The 25,594-nt window shown below is 44.7% G+C and overlaps 1 protein-coding gene and 1 long non-coding RNA gene across 22 annotated transcripts in view; one reads left to right on the top strand and one right to left on the bottom strand.

Moving 5' to 3' along the window:
• LOC110345701 (uncharacterized) overlaps positions 1-10,128 on the top strand; it is a 34,315-nt gene extending 24,187 nt beyond the window's left edge. For both annotated transcript variants that reach the window (XR_015439197.1, XR_002389226.2), the window contains one exon: positions 9,049-10,128. This is a non-coding gene — a long non-coding RNA (uncharacterized LOC110345701). The remainder of the gene's footprint in view (positions 1-9,048) is intronic.
• Pxk (PX domain containing serine/threonine kinase like) overlaps positions 1-24,756 on the bottom strand; it is a 72,113-nt gene extending 47,357 nt beyond the window's left edge. For 10 of the 20 annotated variants that reach the window (XM_087181552.1, XM_087181554.1, XM_087181556.1 and 7 more), the window contains exons 1-2: positions 24,533-24,707; positions 3,406-3,456 (exon numbers count right to left, since the gene is read on the bottom strand). In XM_087181552.1, the coding sequence (XP_087037678.1) occupies positions 3,406-3,456; positions 24,533-24,634 (153 nt within the window). In that variant the 5' untranslated portion in view covers positions 24,635-24,707. Of the gene's footprint in view, positions 1-3,405; positions 3,457-24,532 lie in introns of all 20 variants that reach the window. The other 10 variants (XM_087181560.1, XM_087181561.1, XM_087181564.1 and 7 more) reach the window with 3 other exon arrangements.
• Between the last annotated feature and the right edge of the window lie 838 nt (positions 24,757-25,594).

The raw sequence follows: 25,594 nt of genomic DNA, 5'->3' as shown, positions 1-25,594 counted from the left end.
GGGCAAGAGCAACATGGAGTGTTGCAGACTGAACAAATCAGGTTCCAGCCTCACAGCCAGAAACCAGCCTAAAATTCAGTGGAACTAAAGGTGTAAGTGTGCTGGGATTATTCACCACCCTGGCGTAAATCTATACTGGCTGCTGGGATTAATCAACATGGACCTGGGCTCTGCCTGCCTACACTGTCTACCAGGGACAGCACAAACACACCCTGAAGTGGGCTTTTTTTTTCTTCTCTTGTTCTTTTTTTTTCTTGTTTGTTCTTGTTTTTTTTATGAGTACTCCTTTACTTTATGAGTTCTAGTTTTATTGTTGGTGGTCTGTTCTGTTCTTGTTTTTATTTCTTCCTTCTCTCTTTCCTGCCTGTCTTCTTCACCAATTTCCCAAAATTTGTATAATTTTTTTCTTTTGTCCTCCAGCCTTGTTTCAAATATCTTTCTCTTCTATTCCTCTATTTTCCCCCAAACCCCTTTTAAATTTTCTCCCCTGAGGGTAAAATCACTATTGAGGGCATATTTACTGTAATAATTTTCTGGTTTGTTTTGTTATATAACCACAAATATAGTTCATATGGTTATAGGTGGCAAATTAATAGTTCCCACAGTTTATCATTTTCCTGGCTGTGTTTGATGCTACTGTCATTACTGACTGTACTATTTTAGCCAAGGTGACATAACTGTTCTAATCAGTTCTTCTTCCTAGTATTCCAAGACGGAGATTGCCTGAGAGTCATAAACAATACTACAGGCCAGTGCCAGAGAACCAGGGGCTAGGCCAAATAGGCAGCAACTTCTCATCCCTAATAAATTGAAGAGGTAGGACCTTGCAACAGGCTCAAAACCCAAAAGCCAGCTAAACATGGAAGACATCTCCGTGAAGTAGTCATTTCCTATGGGTTCCCAATACTAGCAATAAAGCTACCTGCCATAAGCAATTTACAATCAACCAAGGAATTAAACTTTAAAAAAAAATGAGAAGACAAGGAAGCAAGATGCAACCCCAGACTTCTAGCTCAACAAAGACAAACGCAAGGGACAATGATGTGGTACAACTGGAAGGCCTGCAGCTGGACTCTCTGAGGTGTTAAGTGCAGAAGTAACAAAGCAAATGAATGAGGCTCTCGGGAAAAAAATCAAATCAGAAATAATTTCTCAGATAACTACAGAAATGGTGACCAGATGAAGGATATGGTCAGTGACTCTAGAGCAGATATAGATAAAAAAAATAGAGGAGCTTGGGAAAATGATTGAAACCATGAATCCCCAACATAAGAAAGAAATAGAATCCATGAAATAGATTCAAACAGATATCCAGGAGATTAAAAATTCCATTGAAAGTATACACAGCAGAATGAGCCAATGTGAGGACAGAATACCAGGTATAGAAGACAAGATTGTGGTTAGCAATCACGAAAAGAAAGATTTCTTAAAAATAGCAAGGGAAAGAAAAAAAATAGCAAGGGGGGCCGGGGATTTAGCTCAGTGGTTTCGTCGCCTGCTGCGCAAGAGCAAGGACCCGAGTTCGATCCCTGGTACCAAAAAAAAAAAAAAAGCAAGGGACCATGAAAAATTAATCCAAAAGCTGCTAAATGATGCAAAGAAGAATAACAAAAGATTGATTAGAGTTGATGAAAAAGCAAGAGATACCACAAACGACATGAAAAAACCTGTTCACAGAAGTAATAGAAAATTTTCTAAAAAAAAAAAAAGAAAATTTTCTAAGCATGGAAAAAGAATCTGATATACAGATAAGTAAGGCACACAGAACTCCAATTAGCCATAATTTTTAAAGAAACTACACCGAGGCATAAAATAGTCAAGATTCAAGAAATTCGACACAAGCACAGAATATTAAAAGCTGTTAGAGAAAAGAAATAAATGACCTATAAAGGAAAGCCCATCAGAATCACATCAGACTTCTCAACACAAACCCTCAAGTAAAAGAGAGCTTGGAGTAAAGTATTTCAAGGCCTAAAACAACCTCCAGCCCAGATTGATGTACCCCACAAAACTATCTTTCAAAACTGATGGATAAACATGATACTTCCATGGCAAACAACACCTGATGAAATTCATGACAACCAAACCAGCACTCCAAAATGTTGTGAAGGATATTCTATAAAGAGATAACAAGGACTACAACTCCATGAACCCCAACAGAATGGATCCACCAGGCAAAGCAAATAATTAAACAGAGGGGGCAAACAAGGGAACCAACAACAGGAAAATAACATGACAAGGATAAGTCAATATATATCAGTTATAACTATCAATGTAAATGGTTTCAATTCACCAGTCAAAAGAAATAGATTGGCAGAATGGATCAAGAAGAAAGATCCAACAATATGCTGTATACAAGAAACATGTAATTCAAAAAGAAATGTATAAAAAGAGAAACGCATAGACTGAAAGTCAAAGGATGGAAAACAATAATCCATGTGAGAGGAACCTGGAATAAAGCAGAGGTAGCTATTCTATTTACAGACAAAGTGGATATCAAGCCAAAACTGATTAAGAAAGACAAAAAGGTCACTATATCCTTGTTAAGGGAAAAATCCAAGAGGAAGAGATAACAATCATAAATATTCTAAAAAGCATTGAAGCATATACCTTAAAGGGTGAATTTTATCTCACCCCTTTGTGTCTCAATAAAGTTGATATTTAAAATATTTTTTAAAGGGCTGGGGGATTCAGCTCAGTGGTGCCGTCTGGCTCACAAGCATAAGGTCCTGAGTTCGATTCCTGGTACCAAAAAAATTTTTTTTAAATAATTACTAAAACAGTAAAGAATGGTCCCAATACAGAACTCAGAACTCAGCCACTCTCTGTAAATCAACTGGGATGGGAAGGACTTCTAGATTTGTCTAGAAGTCTTTTCCTTTGATGCCACCACAGAGGAAAGCAGAGCCTGGGAGCCCAAGAAGACCCTCCTAGTTTGAGTAGAAGTTGCCCATGAATGGATTTAGGTGTCCATAAAATGCAGTGCCCCAGACTGTACAATATCGAGGACACCATCTTATCTTTCTACCTGGTAGACTGAATTCTAACCTCACTTGCCTAAACTATGGCTACAGGTATCTTGTTCTGGATTGGGCTAGAGACAAACTCCTACACACTTCCTGGTGACACTACACATAATTTAACCAAACAACTGGGAATGGAAAAGCCTTTTGTAAAACTTGCCTTTCCCAATGATGAATGTCATCGTATTGTATACCTGAAATGTACCAATAAACAATGAATTAAAAAAAAAAACTTGCCTTAAAGCGAAAAAGGCTTATAGCTAAAAGAAATATGATTTAAATTACATGAATGTTTTGTTTTCCAGATTTTTAGATGTCCTGAATCAGGGTTTGGTCACAAGTTCAAAGATTTTTTTCAAACTGACAATACATACTTACTTACCTGCCAGCTGTTTTCTACAGAAATTCCTCTTTGTACTCGAATAATATATTCCTAAAAAGGGGGGGAGGAGGAGAAAGAGCCTCAGTTGTAAAATCCTAGAGTTGAAAATGAGTAAAAATATCAGACAAAGTAGACTTCAGAGGAAAAAAAGGCATACATTGTGCATCTTTAATCAGAAAATTCAAAATTCTCTGAAATCTGAAACTTTTTGAGCATCCACCACGTGATCCCCAGTCCCCCCCCCAAAGTTTAAGATTTTGGAGCATTTCAGATTTTCTTTTCCTTTTTTTTTTTGGTACCAGGGATCGAACTCAGGTCCTTGTGCCTGCACAGCAGGCAGCGAAACCACTGAGCTAAATCCCCAGCCCCACATTTCAGATTTTCACATTAGGGATACCTAAGTGGTACAGTATATGGAAATACTCCCAAATCTGACAAACTGATCTTTTGGTCCTAAGCATTTTGGGTAGGGCACATTCAAACTTCACCAGAGACAGACAGGGACAAAAAGACAAAAGGGTAATCTACCAGGAAGACACAGCCATCCTAAATGTGTGTGCATTAAAGAACAGAATCATGAAACATGTAAGGCGGAAACTGACAGACTGAAAGAAAAAGATTAATCCATCATTATAGTTGAAAACTTCAACTCATCTCTTAGCAATTGAAAGAATAACAGAAAACCAGCTAGGATATGAAAGAACTCAACAATAGTATCAAACAATAGCACTGATGGAACACTCTGTCCAATAACAGAAGAATACAAATTCTTTTTAAGTGACCAGGTGTCTCAGACCACTATAAACCACATCCTGGCCCAGGGATTTAGCTCAGTGGTGCCACAGCCTGCCTTGCAAGCACGAGGTCCCAAGTTCGATCCCTGGTACCAAAAACAACAACAATAACAACAACAACAACAACAACAAACCCACATCCTGAGCCATAAAACAAACATCAACAAATTTAAAATAGAAATTAATAACAAAGATAACAGGAAAATCTCCAAAAAGTTTAAAACTAAACAACATGCTTCTAAATAATCCATGGTCAAAGAGGAAATTTCAAGAGAAAAAAAACGCATTGAACTAAAAAAAATGCAGGGTTTGGGTTTAGAACATGATATCCCAAAGTATGGTGCCTTGACATGCTGAATACCTTGAACTCAGGGAAAGGAGACCAGAAACAAGATCTTTCTGATACTGTCTTTGCCCTCCCTTTTCTTGCCATAGAAACTAGAACTCCTCCTTCCCAAGTGGTTTGGTTTCCCAAGGGAAAGCCAGCCACTAGACCTAGAAATATTTTATCCTTCCTGTGGCTTTCTGTGTGGCCACAAATAAATTCTTTGATCTGCCTTGTCTGACAGTGGGCCCTAATATCCTCTCTTCAGAAAGGGTCCTGCCATGTACCTAGAAGAAAGAAATGTTACATAAAGGGGCCAAGAAGAACCCTAACAGACAGGCCTGTCTGGGCTTCCCAACGATCTTTTACCACAAGAACGTCCCTTTGTCCAGTCACATTTCAAAATGGCTGTCCATGCTTCATCAAACCTAAGCATAAAGACAGGCAGTTTTCCCCGAGTCTCTGGGTCTTTATTTCTGAAGGCTCCAATGGCACGTAAAAACATCGATCAAATGTACCTGTTATGTTATTCTCCTGTTAATCTGTGTTGGTAACTTTTTATACCAAACCTATCCTGGAACCCTGGCAGAGATGAGGTAATTGTTCCTGCCCTACAACAACCTATCAAAATTTATGAGACATGGTAATGCTGAGAGGGAAACGGAAGCACTAAATGCTTAGATAAGAAAAATATCAAATCAATAATCTACCTCCCTCCAGAACTCAGAAAAGAAGAGCATAATAAACTCTAAGCAAGTAGAAGGAAGAAAACAAATACAGGTCAGAGGAGAAAACGAGAGAGAAAAATCAATAAAATGAAAAATTGATTCTTTGAAAAAAATAAAAGAACTGACAAATCTCTAGCAAAGTTGACAAAGAACAAAGAGATAAGACATGAATTACTAGTATCAGGAGTGAAATAGGATATCACTCAAACTCTGCAGATATCAAAAGCACAGGAAGCTGGGGTCGTGGAGGTGCACTCCTGTATTTATTTATTTATTTATTTTTGATACCAGGGATCAAACTCGGGTCCTTGCGCTTGCGATGCAGGATGCAGGCGGCGTAACCACTGAGCTAAATCCCCAGCCGCCTGTTTTTATTTTTGTTGGGGTTTTTTTGGTACCGGGGATGGAAGTCTGGTCCTCGCGCTTGCGCAGAAGGCGGCGAAACCACTGAGCTAAATCCCCGGTCCCCCAGACGCCTGTTTTTAGACCTAGCTATCTGACAGACCTTAGTGGAAGACTCTTAAATTCTTTAGCAAACGCTGATAAAAGCCATTAGCAAGCGTTCTGACCTCATCTGATACATATATGTTAAGGATGGTACAATATACACTCCGTTATGAATGAATCAACTCTGTACATGGTACCATGCCCAGCTGGTTTCAAATGGAGTTAAAAATAAATTTCTGAAAACTTTTTGTACAGCATGAAAAATCTCTTGAGTAATATGCTAATGTAATTATTTCTAAATACAAAAACAAAATGCTAAAAACATCTCAGTCTTACACTGGGGGAATTAGTTCTTTAGGTTTAAAATGTTCTCTGCTCTGGGCTATTTTACTGCCAAATTACCTGGCCTTTTTTTTTTTTTTTGGTACTGGGGATCCAACTCGGGTCCTTGCGCTTGCGCAGCGGGCGGCGAAACCACTGAGCTAGATCTCCAGCCCCTGCCTGGCTTTTTATATTTTAATAGTAGAGCTATAAATTAGCTCATTCATTTCCAAACAAATACACATAGATTCATTTTGATGTCTAAAACAGGGGAAAATATTAAGTCTCAAAAACCAGACTAAGCATCCACTGCCTCATTTATTAGAGGAATAACAGTAATTGTTTAGAATTCCAGCTCTCGGGGAAATGCACCACCAAGTTAACTGTGGCAGCATCTGCGACCCTGGCCAATGTTTCCCTTCTCTTCCTAGGTCCTCCTACAGTCCATTTCATTCATTCATCCAATAAATATTTATTGAACACCAAAACACTAAAAAATTCCAGCTCAATTTTGGGTAGCTAGCAGGTGTTAGGAAAGCATTTGCTGGCCTACTTGACATACTTTTGAGTTTAAAGTTTGGACATGAGATTCACAAAGATGCGGTTACTGAACATAAACATGGACTAAGCACCTTCCATGTTCCACATCCGGAATGTTTTCCTGTTGGGTATATAACTCTGATCAAGGGAGGTGCAGTTTGACTAGAAAGACATTACTCTGAATGCTATTAGTTTTCTTAAAATATAAACTTAGTTATAAAATAGCCTACAGTTATGTTTAGGAAAGTATTTGGCAGATAGGAAGCAACAGCTACAATACAGTGCAAGAAAGCCAGCATGGTGGTGCATGCCTGTAATCCAGGGATTCTGGGAGGCTGAGGCAGGAGGAGCAGGAGGTCGAGCCTAGCCCTGGCAATACAGCAAGACCTTGTTTCAAAATGAAAAATAAAATTAGGCCGGGGATGTAGCTCGGTGCGAAGGCCCTGGATTCAATCTCCAATACCACACACACACACACACACACACACACACACACACACAAAGAAAAAATAAAGATAAAACATGATCTGGATACCAGGGTGTAACGTCCCAAAATGACATCCTGACTAACATATTTCTGCTAAGATACCCTTGTATTTGGGTCAGTGTTCTCAGAACAGGGGTGGACTTGCTCTCAGGGAACATCTGGCAATGTTGGGAGACATTTCTGCCTGTCACGGAGGAAAGAAGAGTGTTATCTAACAGGGTGAGGCCAGGGATACCATCCAACATCCTGGACGCACACGACAACCCCATGACAAAGCTCTCTGTGGCCCAAATGTCAGTGTGGCAAGAAGAGAAACCCAGGCCTAGGGGCTGGAGTTCGGGCACCCAGGCCAGGGAGCTGTGGGTGCAGGATGGTGCGGCAGCTCAAGCCATCATCTGCCCTTGCCCCGGGCCCCTGGCACCCAGCGTGCCACCCAGGGAAGGGTGGAAACCCAGCGCATGTGCAGGGCCGTCTCTGTGGCACCAGCAGCTGAACATTCAGATGAACTGAGGTGTTGCACTTTGCGATGAACACGTGGGGCTCAGGGTTGCAGTGGGCATGTGGTCTCTAAAAGGCTCCCGGTCACTGACCCAGAGGTTCTGCCTTGTTACTGAGGGCTGCGAGGTGCCACCCACTGTGGCACTTTGCTGCCACTGCAGAGGCCATTAAGAAAGAAGCCCCCAAAGCAGGGAGTCAGTGGTGGCCATCAGAGGACAGGGAAGGGCGGACAGCGCGCTGTTGATCAAAGCGTACAGTGTCAACTAGACAGGGGTAAGTTTAGTCATCCACTGCGCAGCATGGTAACTACAGTTAATAATAATGTAAGTTTCAAGCTTCTAAGAACAGATTTTAAATGCTCTCACCACAAAGAAATGATAAATGGATGAGGTGATGGACGTTAGCTTGGTGTAATCATTTCACCAAGTATTTGTCATGATAACACGCTGTATCCTATAAATACATACAATTATTATTTGTTAATTAAAATGAAATTAAATTACCCTAAGAGACCAACAAAATTGACTAGATATATTTGTTTCATTTTCGTGTTTCTTTGAGACAGGCTTGCTATGCAGTTCAGGCCGGCCTTGAACTCATGGCGATCCTCCTGCCTCAGCCTCTAAGCACTGGGATTACAGGCCCACGTCACCACGTCTGCTGACCACATAGATGTGACAGAGAACCATAGCGTTTGCCTAACATGCATGAAGCATGTGTTCAATCCCCAGTATCACCTGCCCAAAACAAATAAGCCAACAAAAAATGGGGAGAAAAAGCCCTCCACTGTACCCCCAAACCCATCTGCCATGTGATTACATAGAAAGAATAGGAAGATAAAGAATGTGATTTTGCTCAGAAATATTCTTAATCTGCTTCAGTGGAGCAAGTTCATCCCTATTTATAAAATCATCTGAACTTTTTTTAGACTGCTTGATAATGCCATACAGTTTGAGCAAAAGGAAATAACTTTCACCACAAATTTCCATTCCTATAAACTAAAAAAAAAAAAAACAAAAAACACCCTGGTTGCCTCCTGTTTGCAAGCTCTTGTGAAAGCAGAGAAGAGGCCCGGAGGACCAATAAAAGCCAGCATTTGAAGCCAGGTCGCCACCTCCTGAGCTAGTCAGAGGCCAGAATCCTGCAGTGAATCATGCCCATCTTCCCTGCCCTCCCTGATGTGGAACAGAACCTACAGCTTGCAGAAGGCTGGAAGCCATGGAGGGCGAGCTGAGGCCCGTGTGGGGCAGCACTGAGCTGCAGGGATCGGTGCCATCCGCAGGCCCTTCCTCAAAGGCCCGGCTCCCGCCTGCTCCTCTTAACAAGCATACAAGGAAGACCCGAGCAAGTCACCATGGTCTGTCTGGTACCTTGGTTTGTCAAACTGAACACACACTAGAACCGCATGATTTCTGAGGAAATTAAAGAGAAGGAGAAGTTAACGCTAACCGTGTGCTAGAACTTCGCTGACTTTCCTAACACTTATTCTGTTCTACATTCCAGATTTCTGCTCAGCCAGAGACAGAGCTCTCCAAGGCCACACAGCTAAGAAGCAGCTGGTTGGGAATGGAGCCTGAGTCCTGGACTCCCAAGAACCTCCGACCTTCCAGATGTGGCTGACCACCAATGACCTGGGCAGTTCTGAGGACGACTCCTCTCAGCTGGTCACCCCGCATGACACAGACAATGACTCTCACCTGAGGGCGCTACATGTGGACTTCATTCCACAGCTTTTGAGTGATGCTTCCAACATCTGCCATGTTCCAAATAAGCATCCTCAGGGGTATTTTGCATTTCCCGAGTTTCCAAAAGGGCCTTTAGGATTTTACCACACTAGGACAGTAGGAGCCCTCTGTCAGGATGCCAACCAAGTCGAGCATCACCCTAGCAGCTGAGCATCCGGTTTAACTGCAGCGTTGGCACTTTGTGATAAATTAGTGGGTTTTGGGTTGCAATTTGGGCAGTCTATAAAAGGTCTGCCAGGGCCGGGGATTTAGCTCGGTGGTTCTGCCACTTGCCTTGCAAGCAGCAAGGACCCAAGTTCAATCCCCAGTACCCACCCCACCCCACCCCCCAAAAAAATCACAGCAATTTTGGGGCCAGGGATTTAGCTCAGTGGTTCCGCCGCCTGCCTTGCAACCACAAGGACCCAAGTTCAATCCCTGGTACCAAAAAACAAAAAAGGTCTGCCATCACTGGTTTAGGAAAACTTGATTTTGAATCTGTCTGCCTTTTTCTAGTACTAGAGATAGAACCCAGGTTCTCACATAGGCAAGCAAGTGTTCTATCACTGAGCTACATCCCCCGCTTTTTATTTTTGAGCTAAGGACTCACTAAGATCCCCAGGCTGGCTTCGAAATTGTGATCCTCAAGTAGCTAGGATCACAGGGGTGCACACCACACCTAGAACCAAGTTATTCTAGGAAGGCTACAAACAGAAGCTAAGGCCTTCAAAGTAGCCTACTCCACACAATATTCTCTCTCTCTCCCTCTCTCCCTCCCTCTCTCCCTCTCTCTCTCTCCCATGAATGCTTTCACCACTATTTCTCTCGGTCACCTGTGATAAACATGTCACAAATCCCAGGGCTAAGTGGCTGGTGCTTGTTTTATGTACACAGAGTGAAGTAAAGGCTAAATGACATTTAGTCTAGCAACCAGCTTATCCCTAAGGGGCCTCACAGGAAGTTCACCAACACCTTGAAGGTCTGTCACTTTCTGGAGGATAAATGACCTGGATGGAGGGTTTCAGAACATGAACTCATGAGCCAGGCGTGGTGGTGCATGCCTGTAATCCCAGCACCAGGAGAAAAAAGAAAATGAACTCATGGCCTCAGTCCCTTTTGGCTCAGCTACTGGATTTCTCCTGAGACTCAAAGTACAGAAAGACTCGAGGTTTTACAGATGCCCGTCAGTGCTTCCACCTCTCCACCCCTAAAGCAGAGGGTCTCAACCTTGCTGCATTCCAGAATCTCCCAGAGAACTTTAAAAGAAAAACAAATGGTTTCTAGGCTTGGTTTCTGTCTCCCAGAAATGCTGACCTGGGCGAGGGTCAGACACATCAGAGGTCAGGAGTTCCCCAGGTGACTAACGTGCAGCAGGGTGAGGACCAGGGCTGTAAAACCTCTTAAAGAAATCAGAAGCAGCTCCACACCACAAAAATAAAAAATACTCTCAGGCCGGGGATTTAGCTCAGTGGTTCCCGCCTGCCCTCGCAAGCGTAAGGTCCCAAGTTCGATCCTTGGTACCAAAAAAAAAAAAAAATGCTCTCAAGGAAGGAAGGAAACAAGTGAAGCAAACACTCAGCCCCCTGTCTTCTCCACACCCAGCCCTTTCCTTCTCGGCCTCCCTCCCAGGGCCCAGCTCTTCCGTCCGCTTAGGTACAGTCTGTACTTAACCGGAGCTTCTGGAGCCCCTTACCCCGGCCCTTTTAGTGGTGGCTCCCATAGCACCCACTGCTCACATCATCTGCCAGTGTTCTCGGAGGTGACCAAGGAAGAATGGTTACACCCATTTTACACCTGAGGACAAGAGTCTCGAAGGATACAGGCCTTATCTGGGGTGGAAGACAGCCACACCACTCCCCTGGGTTCGCTCCCAAGCCAGTTTCTCTCCTGGCACTTTCCCTCATAAGGAAGCTCCAACGGATTGCTAAAACCAGGGGACTTTCCTGGATCTCCACCACCATGTTACTTCTCTGCTCTGGAACCTTCCATGGCTCCCACTGACCATAGGATAAACACAACCCGCCTTGTTCAGCTTTAACATTCTTCTGCTTCCTGAGCAAAATGACATAACCCTTTCTTGCTATTCAAACCCTTCTGCATCAGACTCTACATTTCAAATATCCTTGTCATTTCTCTCCTTCTGATGTTTGCTACTTGTTCAAAAATCTGGGAAGCCCAGATTTTTAAATATATTATTACTATTCCATCCTATATCCATCTGTTTGGAGAAGGAGGAGTCTCTCCAACTGGATTAAGCTCTTCAGGGGCTAGAATCACACATCTCTTCATGGCCCAGACAGCCCCCAGCAGAACGTGAGGCCAGCGGCACAGTAAACACCTGCTGGTGGGCATTTGTGGGTGGGGCACTCGCACCCTTGGGAGGGAGGAAGCCTGTGCAACCAGGCAGTCAAACAGCCTCCCAAGAAAATCTTAACAAGCATACAATGTATGCCCCGGATGTAGCTCTCTAGCAGAGCTGATGTGCAAAATCACAGGGTCACAGGGCAAACAGTGACGGCACACAAGCCACAGCAGCAGCAATGCCTTCAAGGACAGCAAGGTTTCTGAGGAAACTCTCAGAACAGAGTCGGCCCGCAGGACTTCTGCTCAGCCCTCTGGCCACCTACCTAGCTGGACACAGTCTTTAACATGTAACTTAGAATGAATGATTACAGCTGTACACTCCGGTGCATGTCTGTAATTCCATCACTCTGGGAGGCTAAGGCAGGAATCCGGGCTCAAGTCGGGCCGGGGGAACTTAGCGGCACCTTGTCTCAAAATAAAATATGTAGCTTGGTGCGAAGGTCTTGAGTTCAAACCCCAGTACCACCCCCCCCCAAAAGAATTAATGATTATTCCTTGCTCTGCTAAATATTCATTATTTGTCATTGTTTTATCTGTAGATTTTCAGTGTTAGAACCTATCTTTGACCTATTGCGATTATTGTACGCCCAATAATGTACAAAAACTGCCCACAAACAAATGAAAATATTAAGGGTTTTAAGAGGCATCTGAAGAACTGCCTCTACCTTAACATAAATTCCGCCAGGTAAGTGAAGCCAAGCACATCTCCTTTCCAACCACAAGAAGTAAATTTACAAATCTAATGGACTGGATCACAGAGCCCTGCGCTTTATTTTACACAAAACAGAATTCCCCAATTTGATTTATGTGAAACAAAACTCCCCAGTTTTTACTCTGCTCACAGAATAGACAAAGAATACATCACAAACATACTTCGCTCCCTGCCTCAGCTGAGCAACCGTGACCACACATTCTTCTTCCTTCTCAAGTTCTCTCTTTTTTTTTTTTTTTTTTTTTGGTACCGGGGATTGAACTCAGGTCCTTGTGTTTGCGCAGCAGGCAGCGAAACCGCTGAGCTAAATCCCTGGCCCAATAATAATGAAATGATCTGTTTTTGCTTTATTTTTTGGTACCAGGGATCAAACTCCGGTCCTTGTGCTTGTGAGGCAGGCAGCAGAACCACTGAGCTACATCCCCACCCCTTCTCAAGGTCTCTTGAAGCGCAGGTTCTCCTCGAGGGGGACTGTCTCCTGGTGGGAGGGCTGGTCTCCACACTGACTTCAAAGACAGGTGATGCTCCAGCTAGGAGAAATGTGGCAAAGAAGCGCTCCACACTCCTTGGACCTCAGACACGAGCACAGAATGGGCATGGCATTTCCAACAGCCAGCACTCACAGCACTGTAAGTACAATGAATGACCTTAACTGACAGCAAAGCAGCTTACATAATTTGCTAAAATGGGAATTGTATCTTACATCAAATCAAACAACAAATACCTCCAAAACCAAATATAACCTTCACTTACTCATTTAGTAATCCTCACAGTGCCCTAAATTGTATAAATGAATGCAGTGAACATAATCAAAGCACCACCCACCATCTATGTAACCAGCTAGAAAAGAGAATGAACATGCACACTCTGATCTCTAGGCAGTAATGATTTCTGGGTGGGCTCTGGTACTTAAGAACCATACTCTTGGCTGGCTCTGACCCAAGCACCTGCTGAGGGGTGAAGCAGTCCTCCCGGGGCAGTGTCTGTCCAACCTGGTCTTCCTTTCCTTTGTCCCAGACAGGCCACCTGGGAGTCCTGCAGCTGGAGAGGGCCTGACCACCGTGTAATGATTGGCCACAATGAGCTATCCTTCCTCCCTACCACAGCAACAAGTCACTACGGGGAGAGGGCACAGGCCTTGCACTCAAGGGGACCCAGTTTGCTGGCCTAACTTCTCTGTGCCTCAGTGTATTCACAGGCAAAAATCACACCTTTTCAAAGGGTTATGGAGAATATTCCATGCTATAGCACAGTTACAGCAGCCAGCACAATGGCCAGCTTGCAGCTTTAGTTTGCTTCCCCGCTGAGAGAACAGCAAACACAGATGCCTGAAGGTGGATGCACTGGGGCACACTTAATCAACAGGCAGGAGAGTGGAGCAATCCCAGTTTCTCTCAGGAGGCTGAGGCAGAAGGACCATAATTCAAGGCCACCCTGGGTAACTTAGTGAGACCCTGTCTTAAAATAAAACATATAAGGGTCAGGGATGTAGCTCAGTGGCACTGTGCCTGCGTGGCAAGCGCAAGGTCCTGAGTTTGATTCCTGGTGGGAAAAAATTAAAAATAAATAAGTAAATAAAAAATATAAAAATGCTGGCCCTATAGCTCCATGAAAAGGCCCTGGGTTTAATCCCCAGTGCTCCAAAATAAATAAACAAATGAATAAGTAATTAAAAATATAAATAAATAAACGGGGTTGAGGATGTAAGTCAGTGGTAGAGTGCTCCCCAGTTCAGTCCCCAGTACCTAAATTTTTTTAAAAAGGCAAGGAAAACAAGCAACCATCCTCTGGTGCTCTGTGAATACAGGAAACAATTTCATGAGCCTCTCATTTTTGTGGTGTATTACTCCAGCTTCTGCTGTCACAGGTTTCTACATTTTCAAGTTATCCTCAATGAACATGTATTACTTTTATGAGAAGGAAAATCAATTTTTTTTTTTAAATGTTGGTTTGCAGGGTAGGGGTGTGGCTCACTGGTACAGCACTTGCCAAGTACAGCAGGGCCCTGGGTTCAATCCCAAGCATCACCAAAAAAAAAAGGTGTTGGCTTGCTACTTTCAAATAAGGACTACTGAGGGCCAGGGATTTAGCTCAGTGGCGCCACACCTGCCTCGCAAGCGCAAGGTCTGAGGTCCTGAGTTCAAGCCCTGCTACCCCACCAGAAAATGAAATAAAATAAATAAAGAATTCTGAATGAACAGGATCGAGATTATCTGAATTTAGATAAAAGCCTGAAAAGATAACTCCGATGGATCACTTCTTTTCCTTAGCAAGGGAGTTTTTGGTCATTTTACTGTACTCTTACTGTGCTGGAGACACTGGAAAAACCGAAGATGAAAGTAAAGTAACTTAACTCTTCTATTTGCTGTAAAACATTTGGTGGGAAAGATGCCCACAATTATGGGCAGAAGGACAGGCGGGGAGTCCCCCCTAATTTTAATAATGGCTCTCATCACATGGGATAACAGAGCTGACGACACCCAAGCCTATGACTCTATCTGCTCTGAACATGTCACTGTCATCCTGAGACAGCCAATGTCACACCAGCCACATCTGTCACTGCGACACACACACAATGCTGCCATACATCTTCTCAGCACACACTCTCTACCTCCTAGCCCTCAGCTTGTTCCATCTCCCAACAAAAGCCCAAGGCTTAAAGAGGGCAGATGCCTTCGACACGGGCACACGCTAGTAAGTGGTGGGCCAGAATGCAGTCAGCCCCAGGCCCACAGCCCTGCGGACCCAGGCAGCTGGAAGGGCATTCCTACATCCTGTGGCCTTGGGCAGCAGCCTTCATTTTATACACAGCCTCCTTTGGATGAATGGAGGGCGGCTGGGCAGGCAGAACAGGTCTGTGGGGTCAGGAGGAAGCTGACAGGATAAAGGATGGAGGAAGGACCGGAAGCCAAGTCAGGGCGTGGGAGCTGAGGACGGGGTGGAGCGCTCAGGACACATGGCCACAGTCTCCTGCCTCAGTGCCCCCGGACTCTGCAGCCCACCTCCTACTACTGTACCTGGACACAAACTGATCTAGATACCACACAGAAGTTATGTACAAACAAGAAAATTATTTTCTCTCCATAGTATTAAGCAAGCCTTACGTTTTCATATGAACATGCCTGAAGCAGGCATCAGGTTTCTGAGGCACCCAGCATGTTGAAGGCGAGTAGTTTGTAATCTCAGCTGTGCACAAGGGGGACCGCCTCCTCCTCCTCCAGACTGCTCGGGTTCACACAATGCTCGGCCCGGACACGGCCTGCAGCATGAGGCGTCCTGCCTGTGTTTCCTGCTGTCTCCAGGGAGGCTCCAGGGCTCACTGCTCAGAGCCCCACCGCACACAGGGCTCCAGGCCCCAAAGCCTCACCCAGTCTTTCTCACCCAGGCCAGCAGCTGGGTGACAGCAGTGATCCAAGGTTTGGCATCTAATATGGAAGGCACTGTGCACATAAAGCTACTGAGCTCTTATAATACAGCTAGTGTAAGAGGCTGTTCTTATCTTACTTAGTTTTATTAATCTAAAATAGCCTGGTGTCCTGCCTGCCTTGCAAGTGGAAGGTCCTGAGTTTGATCCTCAGTACCAAAAAAACCCCAAAAAAACCCAACAAAAAAATAAAATAGAATAGCCTCGTGGTTACAGTACCAGCCAGTGTAGTTGTAGACTATTAGCAGGTATAAACAGGTATTTATGGCAATGAAAGCAGACTAAACACAGTGTTATGATTTGCTTTTTCTCCATTTAATATAACATGGATTTCTCTCTGTAACAATGCATTTGATTGGTTTTTTTCCTGGTACTGGGAACTGAATGCAGAACTTTCACATTAAAACTCTTTGCTGAGCTTGGGCTCAGTGTGTGATCCTCCTGCCTCAGCCTCCGGAGTGCTGTAATTATAGGCATACGGAACCATACACACCTTGAATATTATTTTTATTGCCTCTATCTGTTCAGTACAGTAAGGAATACTTGACTACTAAGCCCTTGAAATGTGACTAGTCCAAACTGAAAAGTGTTGTAATATATATACAGATTTCAAAAACTTTGTATGACAAAAGAAATGTAAAAAATAGTGACAATTGTATATTAATTGCATGTTGAAATAGTATTTTTAATATAGTGGATTAAACAATATATTTAACTTAATTTATTTTTTATTTTTTTGAGACAAGGTCTCGCTATGTGGTTCAGACTGGCTTTGAACTTACTATGTAGCTCAGACTGACCTTGAAGTCATGGTGATTCTCCTGCCTCAGCCTCCTGAGTGCTAAGATTATAGGTGTGTGCCACCACACCCAGCTTTTTTTACCTTTTTATTGTGGCTACCAGAAAATGAAGATTACTGTACTTATGTGGTTCCTATTAGTCTTCATTAGATGGTACGGCCCACAGACCTCCAATATATGAAATGAACTACCTCCATTCCTGCACAGCCAGAAGGCAGGACTGAGAAAACCGCCACCTAAGTCACTGTCTGGGACTGTGATTCAGAGGGGCCTCTTGTGCCCTTCAAGGCAGAGCCTGGAGAGCCTGTGCTGCACTTGCATGTCAAAACACATCTGGCCCGGGAGGTAGCTCAGCTGCCTCACAAGCACAAGGTCCAGAGTTCAACCCTAAACCAAAAAAAAAAAAAAAAAAGTCCCTCCAGGGTAAAAAGGAACAAAAGGGAAGAGGGAGGTATTCTTTGAGATGTGGAATCTTTTTCTGCCACATATTAGCAAAGTAATTACAGCTGATGGAAAGATAAACTTGAAAATAAGTAATTTTTCTGTTCTCCACTCAATACACCTAAGTGCCACAAAAGCACTAGGCAGCGTGCGGAACAAACACCCTGGCACCTAGGAGGGCCATAAGCACCGAGGGACAGAGGACTCGGCCATCTCCGCTCCCTGGGTAGGAGCTCAGTCCCTCTCCCTGTCTATCCCCACTTCACAGTCAGGAAACATGTTGAAGATGGGAAGCAATTTGTCCAGGGTCATTAAGATACTATCTCTCCCCAAATTGTTCCGTTTCATGTTGGGGGAAGGGAGCATAAACAGAAAACAGGGAAGTAAAAATAACAGGTGTGCAAAATGCTCTTATCTTTGGGACTAATATTTTGAATGGAAATTTCAGAGGAAAAAATGACATATACAGGTTGGTAGGTAAGACATGAGACAGGGGTATACAGGAAGGGTTTCCTGAGTTGCACCTTAAAAAACAGTATTCATTCAAGTCATTGTGTACCCTGAATGCTTACTGTCTACATGCCTGGAGCTGTTGTAGTTTGAAATTGAATCAAAATAGAAGGGCAAGGACCCGAGTTCATCCCCAGTACCAAAAACAAACAAACAAACTTTCAAAAGGCCAGGGAGTTACCTCAGTGGCACCGTGGCTGTCTCAAAAGTGCAAGGTCCTGAGTTTGATCCCCAGTACAGGGGGAAAAAATTAACAACAACAACAGCAAAACACTTTCAAGAGAAGACACGGAAGCAGGGCATGGTGGTGCATATCTGTAATCCCAGCACTCGGGAGCCTGAGGCAGGAGAACCACTAAGTTCCAGGACAACCTGGACTTCATAGTGAGTTCAAGGCCAGCCTGAACTACGTAGTGAGACCCTGTCTCAAAAAAACAAAACAGCCGGGGATTTAGCTCAGTGGTGCTGCACCTGCCTCACAAGCCAAGGTCCTGAGTTCAATCCCTGGCACCAAGAAGGAAAAAAAAGAACAAAACAGGGCCGGGGATGTAGCTCAGCGGTGCCGTCGCCTGCCTCGCAAGTACAAGGTCCTGAGTTCGATCCCCAGTACAAAAAAATCAAAAAGAGAGAGACACGGAGAGGTAGGCAGAACAAGGCACCTATTTTGCTGCCGGGGCAAGGATGGGGCCTAGGAACGGGAGCTGCCGCTAGAACCCACCCCAGCACCGGTCAGACAGCCGGAGCTCCGAGGTGAGGCGTCCGCCGAGTAAAGGAGAGGGAGGTGGCTAAAATCTCAGGGACCCTGCACAGTCACATGCGGAAAGCCCCCGGCCATGCTCTGAGCTCTGCTGGGCCAACATGCTCTCCGCTGACCGGGCCCTCACCCGACACGAGAGGTCTCTGTGAGCAGCGGCATCTTGCTCTGCCTCCGCAGAGAGGAAACTGTGCAGAGCTAACGTGCAAGGAGGCCCACAGGGGCGCCAGGAGGAACGAGACTGCTCTTCCTCTTCATCTCTACATCTCTCCAAGTGGGTTCTTAGGTATTTCTAGGCCCGGGATTTTCCCACACCAACCACGTTCATTTCCTCCCTTACCACCAGGGAAAAGAACTTCAATTGAATGAGAAATGATTTGAGCTGGGTGTAGTCGCACACACCTGTAATCCCAGCACTCTGGGAGGCTGAGGCAGGAGGATTACAAGTTCAAGACCAGCCTGAGCAATTTAGCAAGGCCCTGTCTCAAAAAAAAATAAAAAATAAAAAACGGCCGGAGGTGTGGCTCAGTCCAAAGGCCCTGGATTCAATTCCCAGTACCACACCCAAAAAAAAAGGAAAAGGAAAAGGAATGACCTGTTGCTAATGAATCATGTCAAAGAAATGTGGGCAGACTCGTTTAAATATTTTAAACAGAGGTGCTGCGACCAGCAGGGCTGGCGCTTACATTCCCTGCCCTCCAGCGGAGCCCCTTGGGCTCTTCCTGGGCCACTCACTCTGTCACCCTTACACACACCAGAGGGTACCGGGCTGCAACCTGCAGCAGTTTGATGTGATCCATCTGTTATTTTAAGAATATGGTTTTCTTAAAGTACTGTCTGTGGCAGCCTTTAAAAAATACATGCAACATACCATTAAAATATGTTAATTCTCCAAGTTTACCCCAAGATCCATAGCCTGAGAGTGACTTCAGCTCAGGAGGTTCTGTGAGGTTATACTGATGGGTGTGTGAACATCTATGGAGAGAGGTTATCCCCTAAGGAGATCGAAGAACCGAAGAACTTGTGCTTAGAATACATTCTGAGTTTAACATGCTGCAGTGTTATTAAACTTGGCCAGGTGTGGTGGTGCACGACTCTGATCCCAGCACTTGGGAGGCTGAGGTAGAAGGATTACCACGAGTTCGAGGCCAGCCTGAACTACAAAGCAAGACTCTGTCTCAAAAAATTTAATAAATAAATAAAAACTTTCCAGGGTGCTGGCTGAGGAGTGCTGGGCTTCTTCTGGGGTTACTGAAAATTCTAAAATTGCAGTGATAGATTCACAGCTCTGTAAATACACTAAAAGCCGCTGACATGTGCGCTTTAAATGGGTGGTTTATAAATTATATGAAGCTACTGCCAAAACCAAAACAAAACAAACTCCAGCAGATTCCTTTTATGTACAATTAAAGATGACAGTGCGCTTTTAGCCACCAAGATGTAACTACTCAATTATCTGAAGACAGCAGTGACAGTGGCCCTATTGTTTTCCATTGTGTTCGTCTAGAAGGCAAGGAGAAACACTTGCTGTCCTAGCTAATCCTCAGCTACAGATGGCCAGTCTCCCCCAAATTTAGTCTCAGCTGGAGGCCAAACGATCCATCTACACAAACTGTTCCCCTCCTGAGGTCCAACTGTTTACCCAAAATAAAGCACTTATCCCTCAGACCCAAGTCAAAAGTCTCGGCCTGCAATGAAGGGCCACCGACCTCTCTTTACTCTCCCCCACAATGTGCCTGGTAGTTGCAAAAAAGTCACTGAGAGGAGTGACTTCCAGTTTAAAGGAGAAAAAACAAAACAAAACAAAACAAAACAAAACGAGAGAAATCTATTATCCTCTCTCCCAAAGCCCTACTGAAGCACTTAGTTCCAAAACGTTCAGGTCCAGCTCCCCCAAAAGCTGCAACACAGAGCATCATTTCATCTAAAGGCACTCACACACTAATCACTCTCACAGCTCACAAAGGAACTACAGTACCACCTGCCTGGCGGCGGGGACACCGGAGGGCTTGAGTCATTTGCTCTGAATGAGCCATCTAAACCTCAGTCAAGCCATATTTCGAATAATCTCAAGATCACTATCCATATGGAAGGTGTGGCTATTTCTGCTGCTCCCCAGGGAAGCAAAGCACACAATTATCTTTTTGATCTTTTCGCACAAAATAAACTCCAGCCTCAGAATCCCTCTTACAAACTACCGCCAAGTTCGGATTTGTTTTCTTCTCACAAGAAACCTTCCTCATGGGATAATCCTCAGAAGAGGTGATATACAAGACTGGGTATCATCAGGCCTCCTAAATCAGGCTGCCAGAACCGACTCTTCAATGAAAAGTGATCACTTAACAATCTCAAATGAACTCATTACCAGTCTGCAAAGGCTTCCAGCTCAAAGCTTTCTGACTGCATTCATCAAGGTTTCTAGGACAACAGAAGAAAAATACATAACTAAGTAGATGAGTGATTAGATTCTCAGAAAATAACTGCTATTATTACCTTATTATAATGTGTGGAAGAGCTCCCAACTTAATTACCATATAGTCTGCATTTGTCTATGCAAATATCTTCAAAGAAAAAAATCTGAAGTATTCAGTCTAATGTGGAATTTTGAAGAAACTTCAAAACAGAAGCCCCCAAAGAAGCCCAGGTAGATTCTGACATTGAGTACTGGATTACCTTACAATTTCAGGCTCTGAAGACAATGATATGTTCTCTTTTGGCACCCCATTTGAATAGATATTTGGATGATATAGGAATAGACTTTAAAAGACTGTTTAAAAGAAGCTGAAACTCAATAAAACAAGCTACAGAAGGAACTCTGTGTTATAACGAGTAAATATCCTGGTTGACGTATATACCTTAGAAAAACAAAGACTTCAAAATCCAGTAGGACAAAAACTCCAGGAAAGCAGGTGCATTCTAATTCACCACCCTATCATTTTTGTTCAGTGAGTGTTGTTGAATAAACAAACATGCAGAAGTGTAGTTTCCAAAAGTCAAAACTTCAAGGAGATTCACTTTCAGTAAAGATTTTAACAGGAAACATTACCTTTTCCATGGATTTTCAAAAATTGTTATGGCCCAAATATCACTAATTATCTTTTGTTTTTCAAGAACAAAATGCACCAAATGCAGAGTAAACGGGCCCTGATGCAGATGAATTTCATGAAGACTATTTAAGTCAGAGAAATTGGGATGAAAAGCTACCCATACTGCCACAAACCAACCAGAAAAGACCAGATCGGCACATCTGCTAACAACCTTCTGCAGAACACTGTCTGATTCCTCTGGCTTCTTTTTCAGTGAGGTTAACATTTTTTAGACTCTTGATTTTAAATTTTTCCTTTCATGTACCCAAGAACTTATATTTTCCTTGTCTTCTCTTATTTCTCCCGAACTCTCTCACAAATCACCTGTGTGACAACCCTCCCCCTTCCACTGAGTTTAGGCTCAAAGTATCCTGTCCCTAAATAGTGGCCTTTTTGATTTTATGGAAGTTTCATTTCCTTGCAGGAGAGGTCTGGTCTATTTCTTGAAGCTAAATTCATTGCTCTCCATAAAAAAGAAAATAAAAATCACTCAAACCACTGGCAGCACTGAATCATCTTCCACCGCGTACCCCTCTGGCTGCTCTCGAAAATTCACCTTTTCTGGTTCTGCCTTGTGTTCCCTGCATCCTTCTGGGTCTATATTTTCCCTATAGAATCTTTCCCTTTCAAGTTCATAAATCCTAAAGCAGATACATGCTAAAACTTTTCAGCTATGAACTGTTTCCCAAGATGAAACAAAGTTAGTATATGAAAGAAACTATGGACAGAAATGAGCTTACTTGCAGTGTATATTTTAACATGATTAACTCTCTGCACATACACTGTCGGGGAATGAAGAGATGGAAGAAGGAAGGAATGCACTTCATATAAATGCTGAGAAAGACTGTTGTATTAGATCTTCATAAGAATCCAGGCATGACCTGGAAGGGCGTATCTTGGCCCCAGCTCTTCCCTGCTGTCTTTGCTTGCTGGCTGCCATGAGTTTCGGACCTTTTCCTCTTCCATGCCCCTCTGCTATCCTGTTGCTGCTGCCTTGGATCCAGCCAACCATGGATTGAAACCATGAGGGAAAATAAACCTGTCTTCCTTTAAGTTGAAGTTGTCAGGTGTTTTGTCCCAGCAACAAGAAAGTGACTAAGACAGATGCTTTTATTACTCCCATTTACACACGGCAAAACGAAAACGAAAAAGTCTGACTTACCCAACCAATGTCACATGATGACTGTCACCCCAGGCCTATACTAAGATCATCCCTCTTCAACTCAATGGATGTCTACTACTATATACTCCCTGCCATACGTTTCTGTCCATTGCCAAGGGATTAAGTTCCTAAAGAGTCAGTATTTCAAAGCAAGGGTAGACCTTTCACCCTTGGGACACCATCTCCCTTCATTCAGCTAACAAGCCGGAAAGCTATTCTCGATCTTCTCAGTAGGAAGCTAGGCCTTTCTCTTCTCTTCTACTTAACCCTTGTAACAACTACTTCATTCCAAAATAATTCCCAGCAGTCCATGTTTTAAAGGGACTTACTCATAAAGACTTTGGTAGTCCAAAACGTTTGCATCAGCATATGATTTTCTTAATAAAGTTTCAGGCTGATGCAACATTTCCAGGTCTCAAACTTTACAGCTAATGACAAGAATACAGAACAGTCAAAAATTACGCAAGACAAGGCTACATTTTTTTTTTTTTACTCCACCACATCTGCCTCTATGGGTCTCCTGTGAGTCACTGTCTTCCCTGTTCAGTCATCATTATAAGAACCATCATTTTGTTACCCTAAAATTATTTTTTTAAAAGAAAATCTGCAATAAAAATGGAATTCCATTACATCTTTCACCATCTTGGTAAAATGTGGACCTCTATGTTAGTATCTCAGGTGCTATGTTGTTCTGATTTTCACAGAAATTACCATTTCACAAAACAGGAAGAGGCACGTGAAGGCTGCAATTCATTTATTTATTTGTTAAAAAACCACATAAAATCCTATCACCTACCGGGAACTGGGACCCAAAAGTAAACAAGAATTGTCTCTCCTCTCATGGCCTGGTGGGCAGAAAAGTAAGAAGTAATTAAACGGTAAACTGAGGAAGTAAGGCCCAGGCAAGGACGAGCACATGGCCTGGGCCTGCAGCCACCAGGGGATGCTCCCTGCAATAAGTGGTCTGAGGACTTACAAGCATCTCGCTCTTTACTTTCGGTACAAAATAGAACTAAAAGGCCGAACTATATTCCCTGAGAAGTTGTAAGGTTTATTTGCCAACGGTCAAGTCTGAATAATTTTTGACTACCTGTCCCAAATTTCAATCCTTAATACTCCCTCACAACAAGTTACAAGTTTAACAAATTCAGTCTTCTATGGCGGCTTTTCACACGTCTACAGAATAGGATTAAAGATATCCGCAATGAAATAACGCGCACTGTTTAAAGAAATGATAATATTCCTAACTGGAAATGGACACTTTCAACAATTCAAGGCCTACAAAGCATGGCTGTCGGAAGAGGAAACTCAGGTTCCAAAAAAGTCCTATTTTAATACAACAGAATCAAAGGTCTCTTTGAACACCAGAAGAGCTTGAACAAAAAGCAAAACAGAAGGCTAATTGTGGGGCTTTAGCCTCCACACGATGAACCCCCAAACACACTGCAATGGTAAACAAGCCTGCCTCTGAGCTGCAATCTGATTCGGTGGCCCGACAAAACATTACAACGTAAGGACTCTCCCCATTCATTATTTCCCCAAGTCCCACTGGGCAGCTCCAGGGGTTTTGCTGGTTCCCAGCTTTATTGCTTGTAAATTATAATGCACAGGATGCCTTTCGGAAAAAAGGTACAGGCAAACAAAACAACCACGGCTTTAAAACGCCGTTAAAGACAGTAGGTGTAACAGAAATGAACTCTGCCTGTCTGCTAGAGGTCCGGTTACTCTTTATGCCGCTCCAGTGGGTCTCAGGGTCAGGAGACTCCAGAGCAGGTGGGAGGAGGAGGACGGGCGCGATCGCACACCTGCCCCGCAGGACCGGCTGCGTCCCCTTCGCCAGCTCCCGGGCCGGGGCCGCGCAGCCGCGCCGGCTCTGGAGCCAGGCGCCCTCGGCCCAGCTCCCGGGAGCGCTCGGGGCCGGAGGGAGGCTGGGGTCCCGGGTGCAGGGCCCGCCCGCCGCCCCCGGTCGCCCGCCCGCCGCCCGCCGCCCGCCGCCCGCCGCCCGCGCACCGTGTGCGACTGCAGGCTCTGGCTCGCCCCGATGGCCGCCGTCAGCGGCACCGTGTCGTCCAGCAGCACCTTGCCGGCCGGCGGCTTCTCCATGAAGGCCATGCCGCCGCCCCCGCCGCCGCCCGGGACGCGCTCGGGCCCAGACGCAGACTCGCGCCGCTGTCAACACGCGCGCCCCGGGTCCTAGCGCCGGGCCCGCGCCGCCGACGCTGTCACCAACGACCGCGCAGCCGCGCCCCGGGTCCTAGCGCGCAACTCCAGCGCCTCGGCGCCGGGCGGCCCACACCGGCTGGTTGTGGACTTGCGCCCCTCGGGGCTTCTTGCACGCTGGACAGCTGCGGTCCGCGGCACCCTGTCGTTGCCCTGGGCTTGAACCTTTCAGCTTCTCGCAGCTTCACGGCAGACCCGGTACCTTAGCACTCGCTAAATCCTGTGCTCTCACGGCCGGGCATCCTTAGATCCTGAGACACTCACTGCATGCTGAGCCCTGGCATCCAGAAAGCTTCCGGCGCAGACTTCCAAACCAAGCCTCGAAGAATTGGGCTTTTTAGGTGAGATCCTCAGAAGCTGAGGCTGTTTAACAAACTGGACCTCTTCCACCCGGCTTTCCACACCCAAGCAGCTAAGCCTCAGATCCTCCGAGATGAACCCTCAGTCTGAGCCCTGCAGACCCAGAGACTTTCTAAAACAAGCCCCTCTAATTCAGATTTTACAGGAACTCCCGAACCTGGATCTTCAGACAAGAGAACCTAAGAGCTGGACTCTCAAAACCGGACCCCACAGCTAGAAGCTTTGGACCCCAGAACCCTCAGACCAGGCCTCTAAGAACTGGGGGGGGGGGGGGGGTGTCGGTCACAGAAGCCGGTCCAGAGACTTCCAGCCTGTATTCTTGGCCCTAGCTTTCAGCTCAGCCCTCAGGCTTTAAAACCCCAGAACTTCCAATCAAACCCCTCAGACTGGGAGGCTCTGGTCCCACCATACTGGCTCCAAGAACCCAAAATCTAGAGCCAGAGAAACAGGATTGACTTTCCAGCCTCAAATCTGCTCCACAGTTTGCCTAAG

This window comes from Heterocephalus glaber, unplaced genomic scaffold (genome assembly GCF_053883595.1).
Source record: "Heterocephalus glaber isolate CG9 unplaced genomic scaffold, H.glaber_assembly_v1.0 deba00001472, whole genome shotgun sequence".
NCBI classification, from domain to species: domain Eukaryota; kingdom Metazoa; phylum Chordata; class Mammalia; order Rodentia; family Bathyergidae; genus Heterocephalus; species Heterocephalus glaber.
This window is presented reverse-complemented; position numbering and strand designations above follow the sequence as displayed.